The 25,914-nt window shown below is 41.0% G+C and overlaps 1 protein-coding gene across 3 annotated transcripts in view; it reads right to left on the bottom strand.

Moving 5' to 3' along the window:
* The window catches only part of LOC125696500 (ubiquitin-conjugating enzyme E2 E2), a 205,665-nt gene extending 191,425 nt beyond the window's left edge, over positions 1-14,240 (bottom strand). Inside the window, exons 1-3 of one of the 3 annotated variants that reach the window (XM_048952263.1) lie at positions 13,910-14,240; positions 10,524-10,712; positions 2,497-2,547 (exon numbers count right to left, since the gene is read on the bottom strand). In XM_048952263.1, coding sequence (XP_048808220.1) covers positions 2,497-2,547; positions 10,524-10,699 — 227 coding nt within the window. In that variant the 5' untranslated portion in view covers positions 10,700-10,712; positions 13,910-14,240. Of the gene's footprint in view, positions 1-2,496; positions 2,548-10,523; positions 10,713-13,577; positions 13,675-13,909 lie in introns of those variants that run through there. The other 2 variants (XM_048952265.1, XM_048952266.1) reach the window with 2 other exon arrangements.
* Positions 14,241-25,914: the final 11,674 nt, after the last annotated feature.

The raw sequence follows: 25,914 nt of genomic DNA, 5'->3' as shown, positions 1-25,914 counted from the left end.
CAAAGATAATCTGCCAACTACAAAGCACATGTGTGAGCAAGATTTTTTTTTTTTTGGTCTTTCAGGCAAACAAGATTATATAGCCTATTCTCTTTGTGGGGGATGAGGAGGGGGAAGTGTTAACATTGCAGCTGCTGCAGAAGTGGAAGCTGTAACTCCCTGGGAGCTTGTATTGACTTTGTAGCCAACCATGCCATTAAGAGACGCTTCTGTATTACAGAAACTGCTCCATTTGCTTTTTATTTCCAGAAAGAGAAAAACTTGAAATTCTGACTTGCTGCAGTCAACTGAAAGTCTTACAGCATATCTTGCAACATTTCATACAAGTTCCAATTCAGCTCAATATCCTGTCTATTGAACATCGTATTCCTGAATAATAGTTTTCCTTCACATCTGGTGACATTTAATTCTGAGCTTTATCACATTGCTATTGCCCAATTATTTATTTTATACACACAACTTCCTATTAAATGAAAGAGGACATATAGCAAAGGTAGGCTGGAATCACAACCATTTTAAGTAGCTTTCATTTGTAAGGAGCTTATCTTTATGAAATATGATTTAATAGAAAATATCTCCTCTTATAATGATGACCTAAATTTTACTAAAACCAAGAAGGTGTGTATCAGTATTTTAGGGTAAGACACTGTCACAGTTCGGCTTTCTACATATGTTGAAGAACCACGTCTGGCTGATGTATTTATTTTGTAATGTTTAACTATAATAGAAAATAGATGAAATTCAAATGAAAACACTATTTAGACTATGCCAACAGAGCATAAAGCTAAATGAAGTGATTTTGTATTGACTGTAAAACATATTTGATAATAGTAAAGTTACCAAAGGTCACAACATGAAATAATGAAATAATTATTTATCTTAAGAACTGTGTCAAAGCAGATGCACAAAGAAAAATGCAGTTTTTTGATTTTCCAAAACATCACACAGCACATTTTATTGATATTTTATCATTAGTGTAAATAATTCAAAACCAAGCCAACCAACCAAACAGAAAACCAAACAGGAAATCTCCAGCTCACTCTTTTTAATTGCAAGTCACAAAAGGGCTTTTCATTATGACAGCCAACTCACTTTACATTTGCTAGCAAAAGAAAAGCAAACAACAGTATCTTGTGCATTGAAACGACTGCTTTGTTATAAAGGGAAGGATTCAGAAACAAAAAGAAATGATGCTGCTGTAAATACTGTACATCTTGTAGACTCAGTTCAAAGTCTTACACATTCTTCTACAACAGACTGAAGTTTTACATTCATCTCAACAAATCAATCCACTAATAGGCATCAGTCATCAACACCTAAGTAAAGATCTGCCATTTGAAACAGCTTTGATATGATTGAAGACTCACACATGGTCGTAAGCATGACAGAATAGCTTAGCTATCAAAATGTTTTATCTAGCAAGGAACTGTTCATCCTAATTGACTGAAATACTCTTTGAATGCTTTTATTGCAAGGCTACTTCACTACGCCATACTTTAATACATAGCCACTGGACTTACATCTTCAGACACAGCACAACCACATCATCGCTTATTCAGATTCTTCCTCACAAATGCTTTTGTCAACAGACCAAAACAATATGGCTGACTGCCATTTACCACCAGTTGCTTAGCTAATTCAATACCAAAATGTACTGGTATTCATTGTCAAAGCTGCATGTCATCTCTCCATCTTTTCTTATAGTACACCAAGAGGACAACCACACCTGCTGGAATCAGTGGGCAAGACTGGATGGATCTGCCCCCTCCCACCTTACACCCACTGCTAGAGACACCACCACAGGGCTGACCATATGTCAAGCCAACTAAAAAGAAACCCAAGATGGCCATCTGTAAGCAACAGCACTGTGCCTGGCCACGAGGCAACAAGGTTTTCTAGGCCTCCCTCATAAGTCATTTCAAAGAAGGTTTTAAGCACACCCTAAGTCAGAGTACCTGACAAAACAAAACAAACAAACAAAAAAAACAAGCAAGCACAGAATAAGAATATATGATGACGGCCTCTATTTCAGCACATTTCCACTGCATATCATAATGGATCACCAGAAACTCCCTTGGAAGATTAATAATAGTTCGTGCATGTAACATTTTTCCTTCTCCATTATATTCACAACATGTTAACAATTTGCAAGAAAAAGAAATCAAACATACCAGTAACTGCTGCCAAGATTACATCTTACAGAATCAAACAGAATGCTGTTGATTTAATGCCTCAAATGAAAGACAATTCAATTTTTACCCTGGATCTATTAACATGTTGTATATTTCATCAGCTTTTACCATCACTTCTGTTACCAGGAAGTGCATCATATCAACTCTCCATATATAGACAAACATGTCATCTCTTATCTTCTATTCAAGAACTGCCGATTAGCACAAAGCAATAGCTAAGTTTACCACAGTCCTCTATACAATTTTCATGATTCCATATTTTCCATTTCCATATTCTAAAATAATAAAATCCATGTGATCTTACCTACAGTTTGGAGGAGGGTCTAATGTAATTTCTGCAAGTTCTTTCTGAATCCTTAAGAGGGGGAAAAAAAAAAAAAAATATTATCAGGACTTACTTTTGCAAAATATTTCTTTCAACTTTATGAACATTTCTACAGCAGTCAAATATGATAAAATATAGTTCTTGACATTGCTAATAGAAAGCTGATGCTAAAGGAGTTCATGAAACTGCTCAAGATCAAAATGCTAAAAATCAAAACTTTAAAAGAAAACCAAATGTGAACATCTAAGTCTTGGACTAACTGTTCCATGTACAAATGCCTAGAAAATCCTGCTCTTCCTGTTGGTCAGTGTGCTCAGCTCCTTTGCTCAATAACACAAGTTAAATGCTTCATATGCCTCTGTTTACTCCCTACCTATCTGCCTCTCAGCCTAGGTCCCACTAGGCAGTAGCCCTGCTCCCCCCAGTTTGTTGTCATCTGAACACCTGCACAGTCCCCTACCAGGTGCTTCAGGCCACTGATAAAGGTCTGCTTGCAACATGTACCCAGCAGCTGCCTCTTAGTTACCAGCACCCTATGGAGCTACTCCTCTAGGCCCTACAATACTGTTGTTAAGGATTTGGATGCTCTTCAGGCCTGTGCTACCATGCCAAGCACTTGGATTCTTGTTCTACTTCATATCTAGCAGTATGGATCCTTCTCTCCGTGCTAGTGTTTGCATGGCAGTGAGCATTTTCACCTACAGAAAAGATCAAGTGTGAAGGATAAGAGCTCACAGAACCTCCACATTAATTTGTAGGAGCTTACAGTTACCAAGCCGTATACAGAAGTGCAATTGTCATCTTAAACTATATCCCAAGGCCTTTTTATAGGCTATTTCAGGGCAAAAACATAAGTGTTTAGAAAGAGGAAGGAAAAGAAAGTGTACCCTCAATATTTTCTTCTCTCTTCCTCCTGCAAAAGGTCTCAGATAGTACAGATGCAGATTATACTTTATTTTACGGCCACACTAAGAAAGGAAAACTGCACAATAGCACAACTAAAGTTCCTTGCATAAGTGCTCAAGCCACAACCTAAGATCTCAGATCTGATGTGAAGTGCATACACAGCCAGTTCAAAATGACTGCCACCCTTTTTGCACATAATATTGGACAAAAAAAAAAAGAAGTGGTGTATGTGTATAATCAATGAATATTAAGATGTTATAATTATAAAATAAACAAGAGAGTTTGGCAAAGCAGATTACGATAACAAAAAGAAAATAGATAGAAAGCTTACCCCTAACCTGGGCTCACTTACAAAACTCCAACGGAGCAGATCTCCAGAAGAGATCCTTCCCCACTGGTAGCCAGCTCTTAAAAAGGTCTAGGAGGGCTGGAGCCTGGCTCCACCACTTCCGGCAGCACAGGAGAATTGCCTTCACCTGTGCTCCTCTGGTGACTCATGGCTCGCCTCAGGTGATCAATCAGAGGTTCAGGCCGTGATTCAGCAGTTCCCATACATATATCCAAATAAACTCATATACAACAAAAGGAAGTGACCAGTTTACACTAGTCCTCTATAATTTCAAGATCTAAATACGATCTTACATGCTAAGGAGTCTCACAGACACCTTTAAAGTTCCCATTATGCCAGTATGAGTTAGCTTTATGGCTGTAAAGAATCAACAAACCAAAGACTGTAGAGGAAACCGATGTAAACCAGAAACTCCAACACTTTAGCAATCAAATTCTAAAATAATTAGAACGTACATTGGTAAGATTTGTTAATAAAGAATATTACTTCTATCCTCTAATGCAGTTGAAAAGAAAAAGTAGCGTTTTCAGACTCCCCAACTTCTCTTCCAACCTCTGTCCACTCCACCCCTACATATAGACATCAGTTATTCCTGTAGACAGGAATAAATTGAATGTTTATTTGCTTATATTTACATCTCCAGGAAGTAGAATTTCCCCAGTAAGCATCATTTCTTTCTTGTGAAAATACAAACACAGACTGCTTAATCAATATTTGCAGAAACTCATGGTAACACTGCAAGCCCAACACATTTTTTAAAAGGAAAAATCTGATTAGTGAAGTCCAGTACACCAAACGCTGTTTAAAAAAGCTGCTGTATTTAAACTACCCTGACTATTTGCATCTTTCAAAAGGGAGGAGATCTTAGAATCATAGAATCACCAAGGTTGGAAAAGGCCTCCAAGATCATCCAGCCTAACTGCCCACCTACCACCAATATTTCCTCATCTTACATCAGTGGGAAATGCTTAAAATATTTCTTCTGTCTATGGCAAAGTTTCATCATGTTTTCAAAATTTACTGTATCACTATTCCAAAACACAGAAAATGTAAATAGCATGAAATCTCCACTAATTTCACGTTTTATAGGTTTATTTGCTTTTTCTACAAACTGCTTCTAAATTCTGGTAGATTAGAAAATCATGGCATTAAACTTCTGGAGTCAGAGGTTATTCCTTTGCTGTACATATGAAAATAGGAGCAGTTAATACTTCATTGCATTATGATGTGTCCTTGAGACACCAAGAATGGGCTTGCAAATATAGCCTAAGACCTAGATCAGAAACCTTCCATTTGTCCTCCTAAATCTGAATCCATTCACTTTCATTCTGAAAACAGATGGGTAGAGTCTCCTTTCTTTTTCTTCTTCTGTTCTGGTTTAATAAAATTAAATACATTTCAATTTCAAATGCCAACAGCACTGGAATGGTCTAAGATTGAGCTTTTCCTGCGATTCAGGAAGCAAGAACAAAACACCTTGCTGTTTCAAGCAATAAGAATTGATCAGGTGATACTTCATGTTTAAAAGTCCTAATTGCTTTAGAAAGTATCTAAGATAAGGAGATGTTTTACTTGAGCTTCCCCCCCCCCCCAGCCTCCCCCCCCCCCCCCCCCCAAAAGCTGCAACATTAACACCACACTCAGCAAACTGTTCATGCCTACTCTCCTGCTCCTGCTACTACTCAAAACAATGTATACACCTTATATCTCTTTTGTTGTAACTTTAATTTACCTTGCATTCCTGCTGGGAGCACATTCATAAACAGTCTCTTTACAGCAGCTGACATGCAATAGCTTGCTCACATGTCATGGCATTCAAAGTTACAATTAAATCATCAGATAACATCCCAGAGAGCCTTGCTCTGATAGAGACCTCCAACACTCAAGCTAGCCTTTGTCTGCATGAGTTATTCCACTGCTCTGGCACTCACTCCAAATCTCTATTGAGTTGCCTTCAGAATCTGGCACAAGAGAAGATGTGCCTCATTTCCTTCACTGACCACAGAGGATTCACCGTGAGCCTATGCGGTCTCTGGCAAAAACAAAACAAAAACAAAACAAAACAAAACAAAAAAAAAAACCCACATATTTTTGCAAGTCCTCTCTGGCACTTCTTTCTTTGGATTTTCTGGCTCAGTGCAGTTACGTTATTGTAAGGGAAAAAGGATTCTATATTAAAATAATTCAATATACAATGTGTGTGTATATGTAAACTAATGACATACTCACTGGTTTACAACATATTAAGAGTGGGGGGTAGAAGTCTCTCTAGTAATCAAAGCTCTGAGCAGTACATGTAGGACATTTAACCAGCAACATCAGATCTGCTGTTCTCTGTTTGATCTTAAAAGGCATCGCCTGACCTCTGTTTGTCTGTCTCCCTCTTTCCCTATATCTATATAAAAATATAAAATTACTATTACCATGTTTTCCCTCCATTTTACCAATGGGAAAGAATAAACGTACTTGCCTTCAAGTAATAGTGCAAAGGTTAATCTTCCCCTAACTTCAGAAGCACAAGAGTACATTGTGGATTTCAAATATTATTAATTCTCACAGACATATATTTACTGGTGTTCCAAGCCTAGGGGGACTGTTTGTTGTTTCCTTCATGAAACAGTTAAAGATTGCTAAAGCTAAGGGACAACTGAATACATTAGAAGATTTCTCAATGGGATTAAAAGAAAAAGAAGCAAAAAAGGACTATCTGACAATAACCTACTTTACCACATCTGTTTTTCTATAACACATGCCTCTTAATTCATGGAAATGACATGAACCAATACACCATAGTGAAGTACAGGTTATTTAGGAAATACTAAGAATCACTGGTATAAATTTCAATCGTACAGAAACTGTGACTGCGCAGGAAATTCATCCAAAAAAAGTTAGATTCCTGCTCAAAGAAGAAAAATATTCAATCATCACATTAGATGCACGTGTACAAAGCATCTTTCTTGTAAGAAAGAACAATCCATTTTTCTACCATGGTCAGCAGACTGCTTGGAAATAGCACTATGATAAACAATCCTGAGAAAAAAAGAAATTAAAAAAAAAGAAAAAAAGTTCATTTTAGTTTGTTTTCTAACAAATGTAACCTATTAATTAGTAGATATTCCTTCTTTCAATTAAAAAAAAAAAAAAAAAAAAAAAAAAAAGGAAAACCTACAACTGAGATTTTAAAGTTCACAATCCATTGCAAGCATAGATATTTATAAAAAGAAATCCTGGACTGGACACTTAGGTTGACAGATTTTCAACTATCAGCTTCAGGAGCAAAACAATACATTTATTTGTCGAGCTACTGTGTCAGCCAAGAATGGTTACACTTTTCTCAATTCAAAGGTCAGGCTAAGATTTGCTGCTTGAGAGGTAACAAGATGCCTGCTGTTTTCAAGGACAGCAATTCAATTCCATGTCTGAACTGTAATTGTGATATGCAGCGAGTTTCTCAATCTTGACATGTTAGGTAAGAAAGGTTGCTATTTAGGGTGATGCCCTCTGGGTGAGGAAAATTGAAGGACCGGAAACTGTACGACATATGCTGTAAGCTATTACACCTGCATCGCGGCTAACCTTAAAAGTACTAGCAGAGAAGGACTGCATATGGAGGCGTTCTGCCTTCTTGATGCCACCCATAGCGAAGCTAGCATAAGAAAAACAAAATCACTGCCACTTAAATACACATTCAAGCAGTCCCACATATCCTTCATAACAAAACCATTTTGAAAAGCATTAAATTGCTAAAGCAGCACACTCCTGCATAAGGCATGATAGCAGGGTGTTTACACAAGTGAAAAAGAGCTCTTCTAAATCTTGATTTATATGAAGTCAATGCTACTGAAAACTCTTAATAAGTAGACCTAATTGCCTAATTCTTTTAACCACACAGTGAAAAAGTAGAACAGAATCATGCCAACTACAAATGAACAAATTCTTAATTCTAACCCAGGTAGCATAAAGTAATTCAAAAACACTGTGATTACATTTCTGTACACAAGAAAGGTCCCTTCAGGTGGAAAAATGTGGCTTCCAAATTCAGGTTAGAATGAAGCCCATAGCCTGTGAATTAGACCAGGGAATGATTTAATTCCAGTGCTATATTTACTTGCTAGCATTCTCTGTTCTAAACAGAAGTTGAGGCTTTGGTCAAAATTCCTTCATTACTGCACTTTCTGTTGTTTGGATTTTTTACTGATGTTAGCAGAGTTGACTGTTTTAACTAAAAGGTTACTGTCACCTTAGTATAATGCCATGAAAACCAAAGAATTCAAAAGCTAACAATGGAAAAAGTTGCTGAGCACATATCCAGTCTTTTTTATTTTTCCCTCCAGAAGGACAGCTGAATTACTTCAATTTGTTTCAATTTTAAAAACATTAATGGTCAAAAACTATATTCAACTGAAGGAGCATAGCCTTATTCTCACAATATCATTCATTTCTAATGAAAAAAAAAACCAACACATTACAGAAATCGACTATATAAAACATCATCAGCATGAGATGTGATATGTTTTCCCTCCTTTCATGTTTTTTCTCTCCTTTTATTCCTCAACTTTAATTTCAGATTTTCCTCGTCCTCTAATGACTGATTTTCCTTCCTTGAGGTTTTACTGCTTTTAATCAAAAAGCAAAGAAACAAAACCTGTTATACAAATACCAGATCAGATTAAGAATGTTTACAGAAACGTTATCCTCATTGTAACATGCTGACAAAACTACTGAATAGACTACACAACTACAAAAACCTCAACTATACTGCTCTAAAGACTACATTGCTGTGATTCTTCAATAGTTTTATGACAACCAGCACTTCTGAAAATACATTTATTAAGTGTTATTTATTGTTCGCTTATCTACAGAAGCCTTATACTTTTATAAATCATCTCAGCTTTTATAATGCATAATCAAAGGCTTTTCTTCAATATTAGTAAACGTGAAACTCTCATTACAGTCTAACCAGCAAAAATGTACTGATGTCAGCAACTGGCATAACTAGCTTCAGCAGAATCATAAGCAGATATGATTAAACTTTAAAAGGTTTAAGTAATTTTATCACTCTGAAATGCGTGTTGATAAAAGCTCTAAGCTTTGAAGATGCAAAGCTAAGATTAATAGACCAATTTCTGACATATCATTATTAATTTTTTAATACGATGGTGTCCACAGGCCCTTGTTGGAATCACAGAGTCATCACATCAGACATTGTACAGAGTCTTCTCTAAAAATGTTAAAAATTGGAGTTGAGACCTTCACATTCCTGTCTAGTCCAATATTCCTTATACTAAAAAACAGCAATAGCAGCAAGCAGACAGAAGAAGTCCAGAAACTACAATGGCTGTGGGAATTGACTAAATGAGTAGCACTATGGCTTGAAAAGAAAGCTTTTGGTTTGTTTGGTTTTGGATTTTTTGGTGTTTGGTTTTTTTTTTTGTTTTTGTTTTTGTTTTTTTTGGTGTTTTTGTGTGTGTGTGTGTGTGTGTGTGTGTGTATCTTTTTTTAAACTTCTTTTTCTTTTAGTCATAAAAAGAAACTTTGGCAAGCTCTGCTGACTATCCTATAACCAATACAACTAGATAATCTCCGAACAGCATCATCAGTAGGAATGGGTGTTGACAAAGCATCTTGCTCCGGAAGGAGAAAAGGCAAAGGCTTCACAGAGGCTGACTGCAAGGGAGGTGCCTGGGGCAGGATAGAAGCATGCTAATCATGCACTGGGCCTTGATGCTTCCTTCTCCTTTTTTGTGAGACTCTGTGTGCAATTCTTTTTTCCCGCACTGCAGCACATATCCAACATCTTTTCTTGCAGTTTACACTGCCTTGAATTAGTGAAAAACTGGATCTGGGACAGTCTGCAAAATTGATCTCATCAGATTCTGCTAAAAGTGTTTAACTACAACCACTGCAATCCCATCTGGATTCTGCTATCTGGACTAACACCAGTAAGTACTGATAGAGCAACACTAAGCACTAAGTTCCCCAAGTCTGCACCATACATAACAGTCATTATCTGGAAATGAACACAACCACATAGATGTCTTGGAAACATTCAGTGTCAGGCTGGACAGGGCTCTGAGCACCCTGATTTATCTGTAGGGTGTCCCTGTTCATGCCTGGGGAGTTGGACTAGATTACCTTTAAGGCTCCCTTCAAACTCAAACAATTCCATCAGAATAATTTCAATAGTTGTTCCACTTTTCCTCTCAAGAAGTAAAGAGATGCTAAAGAAATAGGTATTAAAACAGACCACAGTTTAAAATAATGAAACCCAAGTGCACTTGTTGTTCACTTCAATGTCTCTGACCTGACCATCTGGGAAAAGGGAACGCAGTACTTTACAGCAATAGGTATTACAGTAGTCCTAACATGCTGAATTACTGAACTGTCTGAAATGTTTATGGTTAATTAACTGTAAGTTACACTGACAAGTTTCAACATCAGTCATACATACACATACAGAGATGTATTTTATAAGGCTACAAAACTGTCTGAGTTTTACTAGCAATAAAAAAATGTCAGCTTTTATCATGCAGGCTACTATTAAAACCATGTGAAAGAGCCAATTTGTCAAAGAAAGGAAAAAACTATATACAGGTCTCGTTATCATGACCAGCCTCAGAAGACTGTTACACTGACATAGTAGTGCTACAATAAAACAGTAAGAAAATGAATATATCGAACCAGTACATAACATCTGATGGCCAGCTGAACAACAAGAAAGGGAGAGAAAAAGACAGAAGGAATACTGTACCTTTTAGCACTGGTTGACAGTTTAGCAGCTGTTTTGCTTGATATTTTGCCCTCTTTTTTCTTGGGTTGAACTTGTTCCCTTTCTTGTTCGGGCTGAACACCTTCGCGCTGATCTCCATCAGAGCTGCCTCCACTAGTGCTCGGACTGTCATCAACTCTCTGCCCCTCCGCAGACATGGCAGATGCTGCACTGAACCAAACACAGATCACAAAAGTCAGCTTTTCCAGAAGATGCTGTCCAACAGTGTTTCTTGCAGGAGGAAATAACACACAAGATCCATGTCTCCATACTAAAACACTTGCATTAGAGCACTTCGATCATCTTACTACTGAATAGTTTTGCCATAAACATCTTAACAGTAATTCGGGAATTGGTCGTTTCAAATTCCATAACAAATATATATGAAGAGAAGGTAGGTTTATTATTTATGGTAATCACAAGTTATTGTAGTTAAGCACAAAACATGACTGTGTGAGTATTACACCATTGTCATAAAAGAGATTTTCCCACCCCTTGGTCATACCATAAGTTAACTTTCTCATCACTGTGCCACCAGCTCACATCTCACACCGTTTGTTAAAAACCCAGAGCTACTGGTATCTGGAGACTCTGCTATCCCATATGAAATAAATCTATGGGTTCATTCCAAGTCTATAACATTGGTTTCCACATTACAAAATCCGCATCTTGGCATGCTGGATGGAAACACTTGCAGAAGCAAAAGGCACTAACACAGAACTGTTTGTGTTTACTAAACGCTATGCTTCTGGGAGGGGACACACAAAAGTATTCTCTGCCACGAGGCAACAAAGCTGTCAGGGATCACGAGCTACAAGGAATCCCAGCCTGCTTCCAGAAGTCGAGCTCACAATTTACACACACACTTCAGATACCGGTTAGCTATTCTCACTATTTCCTTCCTTTCAAATAGTATAACACTATGGCAGATGAGGAGCTACAGCTGTTAATGCTTCTCAAAGCGTTCTAATGAAGGGCAGACGTCCATGAGAAACTTTCTGTAAATTAGCCTATGTGGTAGTGATGGCTGCTAGAAAATTGCAAAAAACAACCCCCAAACCAACAAACAAAAACCCCCAGTATCACTAAGGCCAAATCTGGAGCTGATAGGGGCACGTTATCTGTCTTCCTCTAGAGCAAAGGAGCCACCTTCAAGGTACACAGGCCTCAACATCCCTCGCTCACACCCACACAACCCCACACATCAGGGAGGTTTTCTGATTGAATCTGACCAAATCCAGAGTCTGCTCCAGAGTTTTACATTGCTGTGAACTTCCACTTGCTTTTCCTTTTACTTAGGTACGGCCACCATCACAATTAAGAGCCAAACTATTCACCTTGGCAATCATACATTTATAACCTCCAGGGAGAAGATTAAGGGTGGTGTTTTTTTTTTTTTGTTTTTTTTTTTGGTTTTTTTGGTCTAATTTATGAAGCTGAACAGAAAGGAGAATGTGCAAGCCTGAGACGTTCAAGATAATTAGATGGTGCAAGAAATAGCAAGCAATGGATATGGGATGAATTTTCCCTTATCCAGTTTATGCTACATTTAGACTCAATTTTTGAAAATGGTATTTTTGAAACACATTTTCTTGCATAAATTTATATAAAACAAATTCACACTTCACTGCATAAAACAACTGAAATAACAGCAGCTTTGACTCCTAAAATTAAAGTAAGAAATTGTTAATCCTTAGCAGAACAACCTTCCCTGCTGTACAGCTACAAGATGATACTGAGCACAGTTCACATATTTACATGAGTTAATGCCTCTGTATTTATGTCCTGCTTGTCAGATGGAATGATAAAACAAATTGAAGATTTAGAGGTAATGGAGCACAGAAGTACCATATTCTGACAAGTCAAAATATGCATTTAATAACAGTGCAATTTTGGTTGTAGGTACCTGTTTTCTTTGCTTCTACATACAGTGAAAATACCACCTGATCTCTTCCAATAGCACTTTTGATAGCCTTTATTTACTTTAGATTTTAGTTCTGAACTTTGCTTAACACATCTCATTTTCAAGAGAAAATTCCCTTCCTGATGCACATACACACGCTTTAACACTGCAGGCCAGAAAGTTAAAAACATATTTAACGAAGCCTGCATGCATGGGACATCTGCTGCAAATAATCTTGGCTATAAATATTACTATTATCCCAAACCAACTGCATTGCTGGGTTAAGTTCAGGTTACTATCCAGCAGACAAACACTGTAACAGTAGCCCTGAGCATATAATTACTGTAACATGTAATGCCAGCATTTACAGCAGGAAAATGCTTGAATCTGTCATTTGACGTCTGGCTGCCTTCTGATTTCCCCCCTTTTCTCAGTGACACCCCCGGGCACTCTCCCCATGCTCTCTACTCCCAATGGCCGCTATTTTAGAAATGTGGCACAGCTGAAGGGATGCTCCGTGCCGCGCTCCGAGTGCCTTCCAAAGGGCCCCAAGTCACACGCTCGCAACTCAAACTCAGGAGGCAGATAAACAGATGAACAAATAAGAGAATGGAAAAAAACACCGAGAGGCGGATGACACCGCTGGGAAGGCATCCCGGTGCTACGAACGGGAAGGCAAGCACTGGGCGCTGCTCGGAGCCGAGAGCAGCAGCGTGCCCGCGGGGCGAGCGGGGTGTGGGGATGTCCGGCTCGGGGGTCCCGACCTCCCGCCCCGCGCCCCGAAAAGGAACGGGAGGGCAGAGACCGGGAGCCCGCCTGCTTCCCCCGGGATGATTCAGCAGGGCTGGGATTAGGAGTGGAGATTGTAAACGGAGGAGCTCCGGAGGAGCAGCCTCGGTCACAGTCAGCCCCGGGCACTTCTCTCCCTCCCCGCCTTCTCAGAAGGGAAAACAAACACGTAGGCAAGGAGTGCCCCCCTGTAAACCCTGCGGCCGAGGCAAGGGATCCAGGCGGGTCTCGGGGGGACGACGGGAGGGGGAAGGCGGGGGAAGAGGGGGATAGACCGCGGGGATGCCTCCGTCTGCGGTCCTGATTTCCCGCGAGTAAAGACGGGTTGAGAGCGTCATCCTCACCTTCATCACCCGAAGCCCCGGGGCCGGCCACGGGAGGGGGCACACGAGGGGACGCCCCGGCCCGACCCGCAACCGGGACACGGAGGACTGCGGGAGGGCGGCGTCGGGGCACGGCAGGGGGCACCGAGGGGACGAAATGGGGGGGTTCTGACGGTGGGGGGCGGGGTAGGATGTGGTGGGAGGGGGGACGAGGAGTGCGAAAGAAGAGCGGAGAGTTGCTAGAGGGCACCGGGGGCGGATGGGGCCGGGGGCGGGGCGGGGGAGGGGTGCTGGGGATGGAGACAGGGGCCGGAGGTTGCGGGGGGTCGGTCACGGGGGTGGGGGGCCGCTACCTGCGAGCGGAGCTCTCCGGCTGGCGCGGGGCGCGGGCGGTGGGACGATCCGTAACGGCGGCCCCGGCTGCGGCCGGGCGAGGGGCTGGCGGGGGGCAGCGGCCGCTCACTGAGTCATGAGCCCGCCCCACGCTGCCTGCCGCCCGCCCGCTGCGCTCCCTTTCTTCTTTCTGCCCTTTTTCCCCTCTCCGAGCCGAACGGAGGACGCTGCCCGCACAACCTCGACCGCCGCCGCTCCTGCCCCCGCAGCCCGAACAGAAGTGAAGGCGCTGTCGCCGCGCGCGCGCGCGCGTCCCTGACGCCGACGCCTCCGCGCGCTCGCGCCAGGCCCCCTCCCCGAGCACCGCGCGCGCGCCCGGCAGCCAATTAGCCCGGCCGCCGAGGGAGGGGCGGGGGGACGGGTGCGCGTGCGCGCGCTTTCGGAGAGGGTGTGGGGAAAGGGGGCAGAGCTGGCGGCGGGAGCGCGCGTTAAAGGGAAGCCCGGGGCGGGGCGGTTGGAGCGAGGAGGAAGGACGAGGCGGCGGGGTGCGGGGTGGGGAACCGAGGGATCCGCGGGGGGCTCTGTGGCCGACGGAGGCAGCGCGGAGCGGGGGCGACCGCGCGGCTCGAACTTTCTTTGCTCCTCTTTTCCTTTGTTCCCCCGGTTCCTGCCCGCCCGCCCCCCCTCGGTGCACGTCCGCGCGGGCAGCAGAGGACGTGCGGAGCCCGGCGGTGTGCTTTGGGGTGGCACTGCTCCGAGTGGGGCGAAACCCTATGGGCGCTCTGCACCGCCGCCCCGTCCCTTACATCACAGCCGGGGACAGCTCGCCTCTGTTATATAAACTTGCATGGGCTCACCGCCACCGGCTGCCAAATACGCGGCTTTGGGTACGGAGGTAAATGACAGCCCCGAGTATTTCCCTCTTCTTAAGGGAATTTGAAACCGTGCTTCTGTTGTTTTACATCTAGAAGGAAAAGTTTCTCTCTGCCTCAGCCGTGGGGTTTTGTGTTTTTTCTGACTCATGGCAAGGGCGAAGGTGCAGCCCGTGCTGCCCAGTAGGCAGAGATTGGGAAGGGAGCACCGCAAGGACGCGGGGGGGTCGGCAGTGTGAGCAGCGCCCGCGTCCCATCGCCGGCAGCTTTCTCTGCACATAAAGTCCATCTTGCTCCTGGCTGATGAGTTGTTGTGAGGTAACTTGCTTTATTTTCTCTTCCTGTCTCTTTCTGAAATAATCCAGCAACATTTTCACCTGTACTTAAAAGCACAGCAGTCAGCCAAGTCTTCCTATTTCATGTGCAGTTACAATCTATTTTTCTGCTGCTAATGAGCTTCCAGCGTCAGCTAGGTGGGTTCCTATCTGCTGGCATGTGTTGACTTCTCGCAATTACTAATAACTCAGTAATTAACAGAACACAATGCATTGAAATCGCTTAAAGAATGCAGATCTTGTGCAATCAGTGCTTCTTGTCATGCTGGAAGGTTGCTGGCCACACTGCACACTCCTGGCATCACTTTATATCCTTTTCTAAACTGATTTGCATCATGTCTTTTTCTTCCAGGCATTCCAAAACTAGACTCCTAGAAGCACAGGGGAGAAGGACAGTGAATAGCCTAATTCAGACAGGGGTGGGATGGGGACAGTGTCCCAGAATTTGGGTCATAAACTCCCAGTGCCAAAAAAATCAAGGGAGTGCTGAAGTGTTCCAGCACCAAGTGAAGGGTTTGAGTCACTGAGAGCTGGGCCCAGATTTTACTTTCGGTGAGTAACCACTGGCCCAAAGCTGGATCCTAGGTGAATTTAGGGACAACTGACTGAGGATGATGGCTTGTGCTGCTTCCTGACCAGGACTTTGTGATTGTAGAGGTGGAGGATTTTTAAGGAGACACTTAGAATCACAGAATCATTAAGGTTGAAAAAGCCAAGACCCATTCCCACCGTGCTCACTGAACTGTGTCCCTAATTGCCACATCTACCCTCTTCCTGAACATGTCCAGGGACTGTGACTCCACCACCTCCCTGGGCAGCCTGTTCCAATGCCTCACCACTCTTTCTGAGAATTTTTTCCTTATATCAAACCTGAACTGCCCCTGGTGCAACTTGAGGCCATTACCTCTCATCCTATCACAGTTATCTGGGAGAAAGGCTGCCTCCCACCTCACCACAACCTCCTTTCAAGTACTTGTGGAGAGCCATATAGTCTCCCCAGAGCCTCCTCTTCTCCAGACTAAACAATCCCAGTTCCTTCTGCCACTCCTCATAAGACCCTTCATAACTTCATTGCCATTCTCTGGACGTCTTTCCTGTAGTGACAGACCCAAAATTGAATGCAATACTCAAATCTCACCTGTGCAGTGTGAAGTGAAGAAGGCAGTATAGTCAACTGCTCCCACATTCATCCTTTTGACCTTCCAAAGTAATATATTTGGCCTTCAGATGTTAAATGTCACACCATTTTGTAGTATTCAAAATCCTCTGGAAGACTTTTTAAGTATGGTTTGCATAGGGTGAAATCCTGACCCTTTTGAAGTCAACTCCAGCGTTGTTCTTCACCCGGAGCTGGAGTGTTACACTGTATTTTCCCTGCTTGGCTTTGAGTGGCTTCTAAAAGCTGGCGCTATTTACAGCTCTGGGCACATCCGAAGGAATCTTAACTCCTACAGAAGCTTACAACTTACTCAGAGAGACACACTGGCTGCAGCTCTCCTGCACAGGCAGTCGCACCATCAGGCTGTCATAGCTAAGGACACTTCTGTTAAGGCCTCTTGATTTAAAGTGTCTGCTATGAGGGCAGAGACATCAATCAAAACCTGTGAAGTTGGAGAAACCTGAGCCAAGTTTCTATTTAAGACTGTTTCTTTTAAGGATCAATTAAAATTATTTTTTTTTAGCTGTACTGAGATCTAGTCTCTGGCAAGTTTCACCCATTTTTTGTTCAGCTAAGAAACATGGAAATTAAATGCTCAGTTATTGTTATATGTCAAAACAAGAATTAGAAAAATGCAACTTCAAATTTTATTCTGCATTTATGAATTATTGGTCATTGGCATTTAAGCAGAAAATCACTACTGCTATTTAGGCTGAGAAACATACAGTGTGTTTAGGTTATAACTGACAAAACTTCATGCATACTGGACATACAAATTGAAGAGAGTTTTTTGAGGCAAAGAAAAGACCAGGAAGCATCTCCACTGTGATACAGCTGAAAACTTAACAGCAGCTCTCAGCATCTCACTTTCAAAACTTCAAAGTAAAAAGAGAGGTGGAAAATATTCAATTGCTCATGGAAGTCTTTGTTTTTCTGTCAGTCTCTTTCAACCAAACCCTAATGAACCAGATCATTTCATCCACTTGCACTATTATCAGCCGAGGATTGGAGCAATGGGAACGCTGGAAATCTCTGTGGGATCTTCCCCAGTCTGTGTCCATTGCCTCATTCCTTCCCTGCTGCTCAGTGTATCTGGTGAGAGCAGCTCTCAGCAGGGGCCCCTCTCCCAGCATTTCCCCCCATCCTGAGTTGAGGTGGGCATGCAGAATGGCAGGAGTCTCTCCAGTGCCTTTATGCTGTTATCCTCTCCCATAGCTGGCTTTCTTCCTACTACTCTACTACTGTGATGTTTGTGCCTTATGGCACAAAGCCATAAGGATAGTCCAGAGGATCTGGCTTGCTCTTTATTCTTTTTTCCCTCCCTGATAATTATTTCTCCCATTTGCTTATTCTCTCACTGCATCTGATTACTTTTTTTTTCTATGATTCTTCTTCACTTTTGTCATCAATTTGCTAAATCCTACTTTGCATGTTGGCAAATGTAAACTGAAACTCACAGCTATCTCACTCTCTGAAGCCTCAGCTGTGCCTGAAAACACATTGATTCAGACATCAGGATTTTTCCTGTTCATTTTGTTTTCCAGCTATCGGCATGTAGAATGAAGGGAGGAGTAAGGACAGGTTTTTGGAAGGTATCTGCAGCTGAAATTCTATTAGATTTTTCAGTTAATTGTGTATGTCTTTATCCCTGAAAAAATGACACCCTGTGTCAGGGAAAACATGATAGAATCCTGAACATCAGGTAAGCTTATTATTTAAATACTGCCTTGACAGAAATCTGTTTAAAGTATTTTCATGGCATTCTAAAGTAAAGTGATTGTGTGGGTGCAGAGACAAGTTATTACTAGCTTTATTTGCTCTACAATAACATAAACCCCCAAATCATTAAAATTTATTCACCTTAATCTTTTCAAGCTGTTAGATATGAAAAGAATTTTAAGTTGTTGCAAACAATTTGAGATCTCTTTCACTCTATGCTCATCTGAAAAAAAAAAAAAGAAAGAAAAGAAAAGAAAAAAAAAACAAATAAAAGCAGAAGAATTTGCAGCTCCTCCTCCTCCCCTTTGCTCAGCAGCAGAACAGATCCTGCTGTCATTCATCTGGAACCAGAAGAAACAAACCAGACAATAACTGTGGCATCAGAGATCCTCTCAGCTCTCAGGCATGGCACTATCCAGAATTGTAAAGAATAAAGATAAAACAGATTAAGGATGGGTGAAGGGATGTAGTACCTTCCTTCCATGTCCTTCATGAAAGCCTGGCCTTTTCTGTAAGATGGGGAATAAATCGCTGCCTAGTGTACAGAAGAGAGGTTTATGTGGTAGTTTAGAGCCCTACTTGATGTAATTGCACAGGATACATTCTCTGATATTTTCTAGACAGAAGCTGTTAACAAGTGAATCCTAGACTAAGTCACTGCTTTAAAAATCTCATCTTTTATGTACTGAAAGGAAAAATCTTTAATTCTGAAGCTATTGTAATGGAGTGACCTGTAACTGGAAGATTTGTTGCATTGCCTGTGATAATTCACCATATGTGGGAGAAAATGCTGGTAGGTTAGAAAAGTGATGATAGATTAGAAAGTTGGTGTTTTTTGGTGTTTTTTTCCACACCTCTACAGCACCTCCATGTTCCTATTATTTTATTTTGGTTTAGTAGCATCTTAATTCACAGTATTAGAACTTGATTTTTCTGATTAAAAAAGGGTAAAATTCTGAGGATCTCTTGTGGTTCTATAGGGAAAGTTACATCTTTACACAGATAGAACAAACTTCGGGCATTCCTGCTGCATTTCAATAAAGTTAAGGTTCCAGAAGAGTGTGGGCTAATATTCTGTATGATTAATGCATGATAAAGGCATGCTTAAGGAGTAGCTTTGTGAAGTCACCACAGCAAACCAAACCCCATACTGCAGCCTTGTTCAGTCCTTTCAATATGAATGATCAAATGTATTTCAGAAATCCAAGGGATCACAATCAGTTTGAAGCAGATTGTCTGCCTTGTAGAGAGCAGAAATTACCCACATTTCCTGCAGGGGATTCCCCCAGTGAAGTGGAAGTCCCCTGCAGCAGTAAGTCTAAGTAGTCATATTTTGCACTTTTTTTTCCTAAAGATGCTGGCCAGACTGCCTGCTTTGGTCTCTACTTGAAAGGATTAAGGGGGAATGTCTGCAGTTTGATAAGCTTAAGTTATCCCTTCTGGTTTATGGCACCTTCTAACATCAATAAAGCAGCTATCAGTTCCAAGGAGAAACAGTAAACTTTTGTCTTGTCCTGAATGGTAACTGCTGTGGGGAATAAAAGATGGTTATTGTCTTTAGGCCTAGGCAGACTCTGATCAACTCCTGTCTGCTCTTCCCTAAGCAACTCTTGCAGGGAGAAGAAAAAAGAACAGCTAGTGCTCATCTTTTTATCCAACCTGCAATATAGCCTACAAGCATTGAAAGCAACAACTTCAGGCAGGGACAAGTACTCAATGACACCAGGGTGGTTTTGAGGCTGCAAATGAAGTCACAGGGAGGCAGGGGGTAGGACACTGTTGAAGTGTACACTTGATTTAGGTTGGATGTTGGGGAAAATTCTTTACTCTGAGAGTGGTGAGGTGCTGGAACAGACTGCCCAGAGAAGTTGTGGATGCTGTCCCTGGAGGTGTTCAAGACCAGCTTAGATGGGATCCTGGGCAACCTGCTCTAGTATTAAACGGGGAGGTTGTTGGTCCTGCGTGTGGCAGGAGGGTTGGAGATTCATGATCCTTGAGGTCCCTTCCAACCTGAGCCATTCTGTTATTCTATGACTGTGATCACCACAGTAAGGTATTTATACAGTAGAGGTCCACGAATATTTGGCTGAGTACAGAGTAGCTTAACTTAGTAGTTGGGAAGTTGCAAGGAGACAGCAAGAAGATCTTCCACAAATATAGGTGTCTATCTCCAGTGGGGACTTCTAGCTAATGGTTTCCTAGATTCATCTCCTGGAAATAAATGAGCTTTGCACACTTGATCTTCTGGTGGTGAAGGCATCACTAGAATGTAAGGAATTGAGATTTAATTCTCTCTGCTGTCTAAAAGGACAAAACCACTTGTTTCTACTCACTGAAGTGTGTCTTGACCACTATGGCATTTTGGTGCCTTGTTTATTTGTTCTCTCTCATTGCATCTCTTCTTCTCCCTAAAAAATATCTGTGTCTACACTGGATTGGAGCTGCAAACGTGAGAGGCCTAACAAACAGCCTAAAAATCATTCTGTATCTTTTGATCTCTCATTCTTTTAATATTTAATGATCCCATTCAAAATGGAACAGCATTAGCAAAAGAAATTAAGAAGTCTCATATCCCCTTCCCATGTCACGGTCTGTTTTCAAGGCAGAAATTACGTATCCCTTCAAGAAAACAAATGCTTTGCACCTATGTCTCTGCCATCTCTGGTGAGAAATCTAACTGCTTCCCAGTGTTGTTTTGTTTGTTCTACCAGACCAATATCTGCAGGTGGGATAGAAGAATCATAATTAGGCTAAGAAATAGGTGTTAAATTGTTCTATGCCATTGAGAGTTTGGGCTTATACTCTCAAAATCAAAGATATCACTTAAAAACAGAAAATCCAACAAGGCATCATTATCTGGAAAAATATACTGAAGTAACAAAATTCATGTTACTGACTTACACCACTTTAGTTGTCATGTCGTTATGTATAAAGAAATCCTGTTTTTCAGATAAGAATAATTATCTTGAAAAAAGTGCTGTTGGGAAAAGCAGAAATCAGTCACTCCCAAGAATACCCACTAATTCTGCTAGCTTATTATATTCCACAATCAGACTTCCACAGTTTATTACTCCTTTAAATTAATGAAAGATATAATTTGGTTTTGGAAGAATTTCAGTGATAGATTTTCACTGCAGCTTGGATCATGCAGTTGTACTGGACCAGAGATCCCTATTGTGGGGAACACCAGTTAAGCAGCTTGTAATGCAACATCTCCAACTACGTGAAATGCCACAGAAGATCTGAGCATCACAGCTGCCTCAGCATCTGCTCACAGTGCCTACAAATCTAAGACAGTGGACAAGAAATTTGTTGACAATTTAAATATAATAGTCAAGCCATTACAGGCTTTTAAAAATCCATTGATAAGAGCACAAAAGTCACCTTGGTGGGCTGGGATAGGTCTAGAAGCAGATGTACATTGGTCTGCTTCAAACTCCTTTGAAATCAGTGTAAACATTTCTATTGACATTAATGAACTTTGGATCAAATCCTAATTGCCATATAAAGCCTATTTATTGATGCCATACATTATTTGACATGTATGTATTTTAATAAAGCAGCTCTGAATGTACCATAGGGAGCGTGCTCCTTAAAATGAATGTCTTTTGAAACTGTAACAGGAGTAAGTCATCTGACAGGAGAATTTAGCTTAGCTTTAGTTCTAAATAAAGGCTTGTTCTCTATTTGATTTTGCAGGGAAAATAGAGAACTGTGCAGAAGTCTGTGTTTTTGGGGGGGATAACTTCACATAAACATTTTCTTTATTCTGATTCAATAACAGTTCATTCCCTCCAGTATGACTTTGGTCTGAAACTCAAAAATGCAAACCAAAATCGACTAAGAAGCATCAAAACATGAGCGATTTGGTTTCGCATACCTTATGTATTTTGGCCATCAAAGAAGACCTACAGGCAAGTTTGCTCAAAACTGTATCTAGATTTATTCAAAATCTTGTACATGTAACAGTAAGCCTTTCTATAAAAATGGGCTAAGTTTTAAATTTACACTGAAACCCTAAGCCAGCTTAGTTTCATGTGGTTTCAGATTTTGTTATGAATGTCTTGGAGGAAGAATGTTTGTTTCTGGTAAACCTTGGGAAGTAAAGTCAGGAAAGCTAAGACGGTTTGTGCAACTGAGCGCATCCTCAGTTTCCCTTTCACAAAATATTTATAATAGTCTCATGGATTTAAAAAAACATTAGCCTACCTGATATTGGTATAGAGTTATGAGTGTTTCAGATCGAGATGCAAAATATTAATGTAGTTCTCGAAAGCAGTGGTGAATACTTTCATTTTCCATTGCATGGCTGTAAAAGTGATTTGTGATGTCGTTTTTCACTCCTAGAATAGAAGGAAACATACATTCAAGATTGCAGATGGCAACTGTATTCTTGGTAAGAACACTAACATGTGGTTTTAAAAATTATACGGGAAGACAGAGATGCTAAGTAAGCTACATGTGATTATTATCACAGTTTCAGACTGAGCTGTAACTTTCTGCTTGGTTGTTATTTTTTGTGGTCTTCTCCACAGGGAACTCCCCATAAGCAGATTGATACACATGTAATGGCAGTTCAAAATTCAGTGGCTGAAACAATTAATGCCCCCACCCCTGCTGTCTTCCAGCATCTGCGCTGTGGCAGGGATGGCTGAACAGCTCATGAATCAGCTCCTGAACCTTACAGTCTAGCATAAACCAAAATCAATGTTGGTTTACCTTAATAGGCCAAGCTGTAAGCTGTGGTGGTTCAGAGCTGATTCATGGGCTGCTCAGCCCTCATGTTAGGAGGTGGCAACCTCTGGGAGCACTCTGGTAACCTCTGTGGGGACTCCTCAGAGAAGAGCAGTCACCACTTAACTCTTTGGATTTAATTTGCCACCATTTGCCACAGGCTGTAGATCTTGAATTATCATATTCCTTTAGTCACCTAAGATCAAGATTAGGACTTGTGTTCCCCACTGCCCATTGCGAAGATTTATAGCTGTGTGCCCCAATGTGTTTTCCCAAGGGTCTCAGCATCTGGTCCTGAATATCATGGGCAAAGGCAAAATTAATCAACTGACCAACTTTACTGACGACAAAAATATTACAGAAGAGATGTATTTCAAAACAGTAACCACCCTGAAAGCACGTTTTGCTCACCAGACACTGCCCTTAGCCTAAGTGCCTGGCAGGCACCATGTGCATACCTGTCAGCTTTGTCCATAGTATAAAGTATCTCAGTGTTTCCAATGAAGCCTGTTGTGTTTTTTTTTTTGTTGTTGTTGTCAATGTTTCATATAAATCCAATAGTTTTGGAAGATCCTTGTGTCCAAACATCACTTCTGTCACAGTTTGTTTTCTGAAGTCACATACTGCTATAGGATCTCATGGTAACAAGAACATTCTATGAGGGCACATACCTCATTATGAACTTTCTCTTCTTTTGCTCACAGTCTCTTTGAGATTTTACAGGTACACAAAGCACCAGATTGTCTGTTGTCTTCTTCAGAGGACTCTTCACATGGCTGTTCCAGTAACAAAGCCACAGCCCTGTCTCATTCCCCTGTGCTTCCCTGAAAGGCTTTTCACATCATCTTTTGAAGGCAGGGATTGCTTTCATAGCTTTTGCAGTCAATATGACTGCTATAGGAACTCTGCATAAACCTTGTTTTGCTCAGAATGTTGCTCTACAGGGTTGGTAGCCAAGGCAAAGCGTGTCTTTGCACAAATAAAATTTTTTATCCCTTCTATCCCTCCAATGAACAGATGATACATTATTATATGAGCATTTGCACTATCAAATAGTGTTACCGTTCCCTTTGTATCTGCTGTAGTTTCCACGGAGGCATTACTTTCGGAGTGACCTGTCAGGATACGGCATTACTCATTTATCTATCTAGTAGTAAACAGAATTCAGCATCTGGAATGAGGTTCTCTTTCAGTAATTACCTTGAGAAAATTGATGCAGCTGAGTATTTATATGACTCTATGATTCTGTGATTTCAAGATTTAAAATCCTGTGAAACAAACAAACAAACAAAAGAACAACAACAAAAAAGCCCCTACAGCCTTCACAACATATTTTTCTCCCCAGTGCTAGGGAGAAATAAAACTGTGGTTAGAACTCTCATTCTGTTTGACTAACCTTCCCATTTGCCTTTCACACATTCCTCTACATTTGCCATTGCTCTTATTTCACCTTTTTGTCCCTCTTTTACCTTTTACTTTTTTCCTTTTTCTTTGATTATCGCCTTTTTACCTGAACTGCTTGCTATTTTTCCTTCTCCCCACGTCCCTTCCCATTTCCAGTCCCTCTGTGATTTTCCCTGTTTTCTCTTTGCACACGTTCTTTTCCTTGACTCTCCCTCGATGATCTTCCCTCCCCCAGTCCAATCTGTTGTATATTTTTTCCTTCCAGATGTGGTAGTGTAAGGGCCTTTGTCCCCCCCTTCACAAACTGTACCTCACATATCAGTTCTTGATGATGACTTGGGAGACTGCTAATCAGAGAGAACAGTTCTCTTCCAGATACTGAGTCTCTAAACTACCTTCAAAGACAAAGCATATCAAATACTGACCTGGTATTATTTCCTGTATAACTGTAGGTGTTATAACATCATGAGGTGACAGGTCTATGCAGTTGTGAGTAAAAGCAGTTATTTATTCCCCCTCCAGGAGCTCTGCTCAAATACCATCACTCTGTTAGAGTTCCTAGAAATCCAAGGCAGTAGTTGAAATTGCAGCTTTCTCTCTATTCTAATACAGTGATATAAGACTTCCAAACTCTAAGCATGTGAATTTATTCGCATTTGAGCATTTAAGCATTTATGATGAGATAGTCTTTCTTTTCAGTCTGAATACTTTTAACATATCTAGAAATCTATAGATGAGATTCTAATGTACAGTAGTAGGTATAAAGCAGTTTCATCAATGACCACTTTCAGAAGAGGATAACATTTCTAGATTAACAGTAACTCCCAAGTATATTAGAAGCACTGTAAGGTGGAGAGCTAGATTAAGTAGAAATAGTACTGTTAGAAGAGGATCTTTCTTACCCATTGGTGTACCCATGATATTGTATCATCAGCTTATTTGGGTAGTGGGCCTGACATAAACTGTTCATTGATTGGAGCTGTGTTGGTCTGAAGGACCAAACTATGAAGTATTTTTCAATACTTTATAGAGCATTGCTCAAGGTGAGAAGAGTCTCTGTTCTTAAGACTGTGTCGATTCCCTTCAGTACTGCTCAGCAAACTGAATAGATCAGCAATATTAGAGCAAGGAAAATAAGGAGAATGCTTGTCTCTCTGAGTCTTTTCCACTACCATTCTTTGAGCAGTACTTCCATGTTCTGCCATGATCTGAGCTGTAATTTTACAGTTGTGCACAAATACTTTGGTCCAAGGAACTATTTGAATGTCGAACTGAGATGCTTTTGTAAATCAGTCTGACTGAAGAGGGCAATGAAACCACTGAGGAGTTTTCTTTGAGTCATTTAAGTGATTTGTTAAAGTCAGCTTGCATGCAGAACAAAGCCTGTTTGATTAAAGACAAATCATTCACCATATTTTAGAATCAGTGTTTTAAAATATTTTGAATTAAATGTCAGTGATGCTCAGAGTAAGCATAGGCCAAAAAGAGAATTGTTTGAATAAGTTAGCCCTAGGTATCTTACTGCTAAATGATTTATTACATCTTCTTCAGCGCACTTTCAGGGAGGACTTTTTTCTGTTCTGTGAAAGGAATATTCCAAGGTTTAGAAACAAGATATACAAACAGAGGGCACATAATTCATTTCAGGCTGAAATAGACTAGTTTTGGAAATGCAATATTAAGCAAGCCTTGACCATACTTGATTCAGCTGAGTTGTATGTCCTTCCTCAGGGAATACTTCAAAGAATGATGCCGAGCTGCAGCAACTGGGAGGATACAGACAATTCACACAGCCTGCATGC

This window comes from Lagopus muta, chromosome 7 (genome assembly GCF_023343835.1).
Source record: "Lagopus muta isolate bLagMut1 chromosome 7, bLagMut1 primary, whole genome shotgun sequence".
Lineage (NCBI taxonomy): Eukaryota > Metazoa > Chordata > Aves > Galliformes > Phasianidae > Lagopus > Lagopus muta.
The sequence above is the reverse complement of the archived record's forward strand: the minus strand, read 5'-3'. Positions and strand labels throughout refer to the sequence as shown.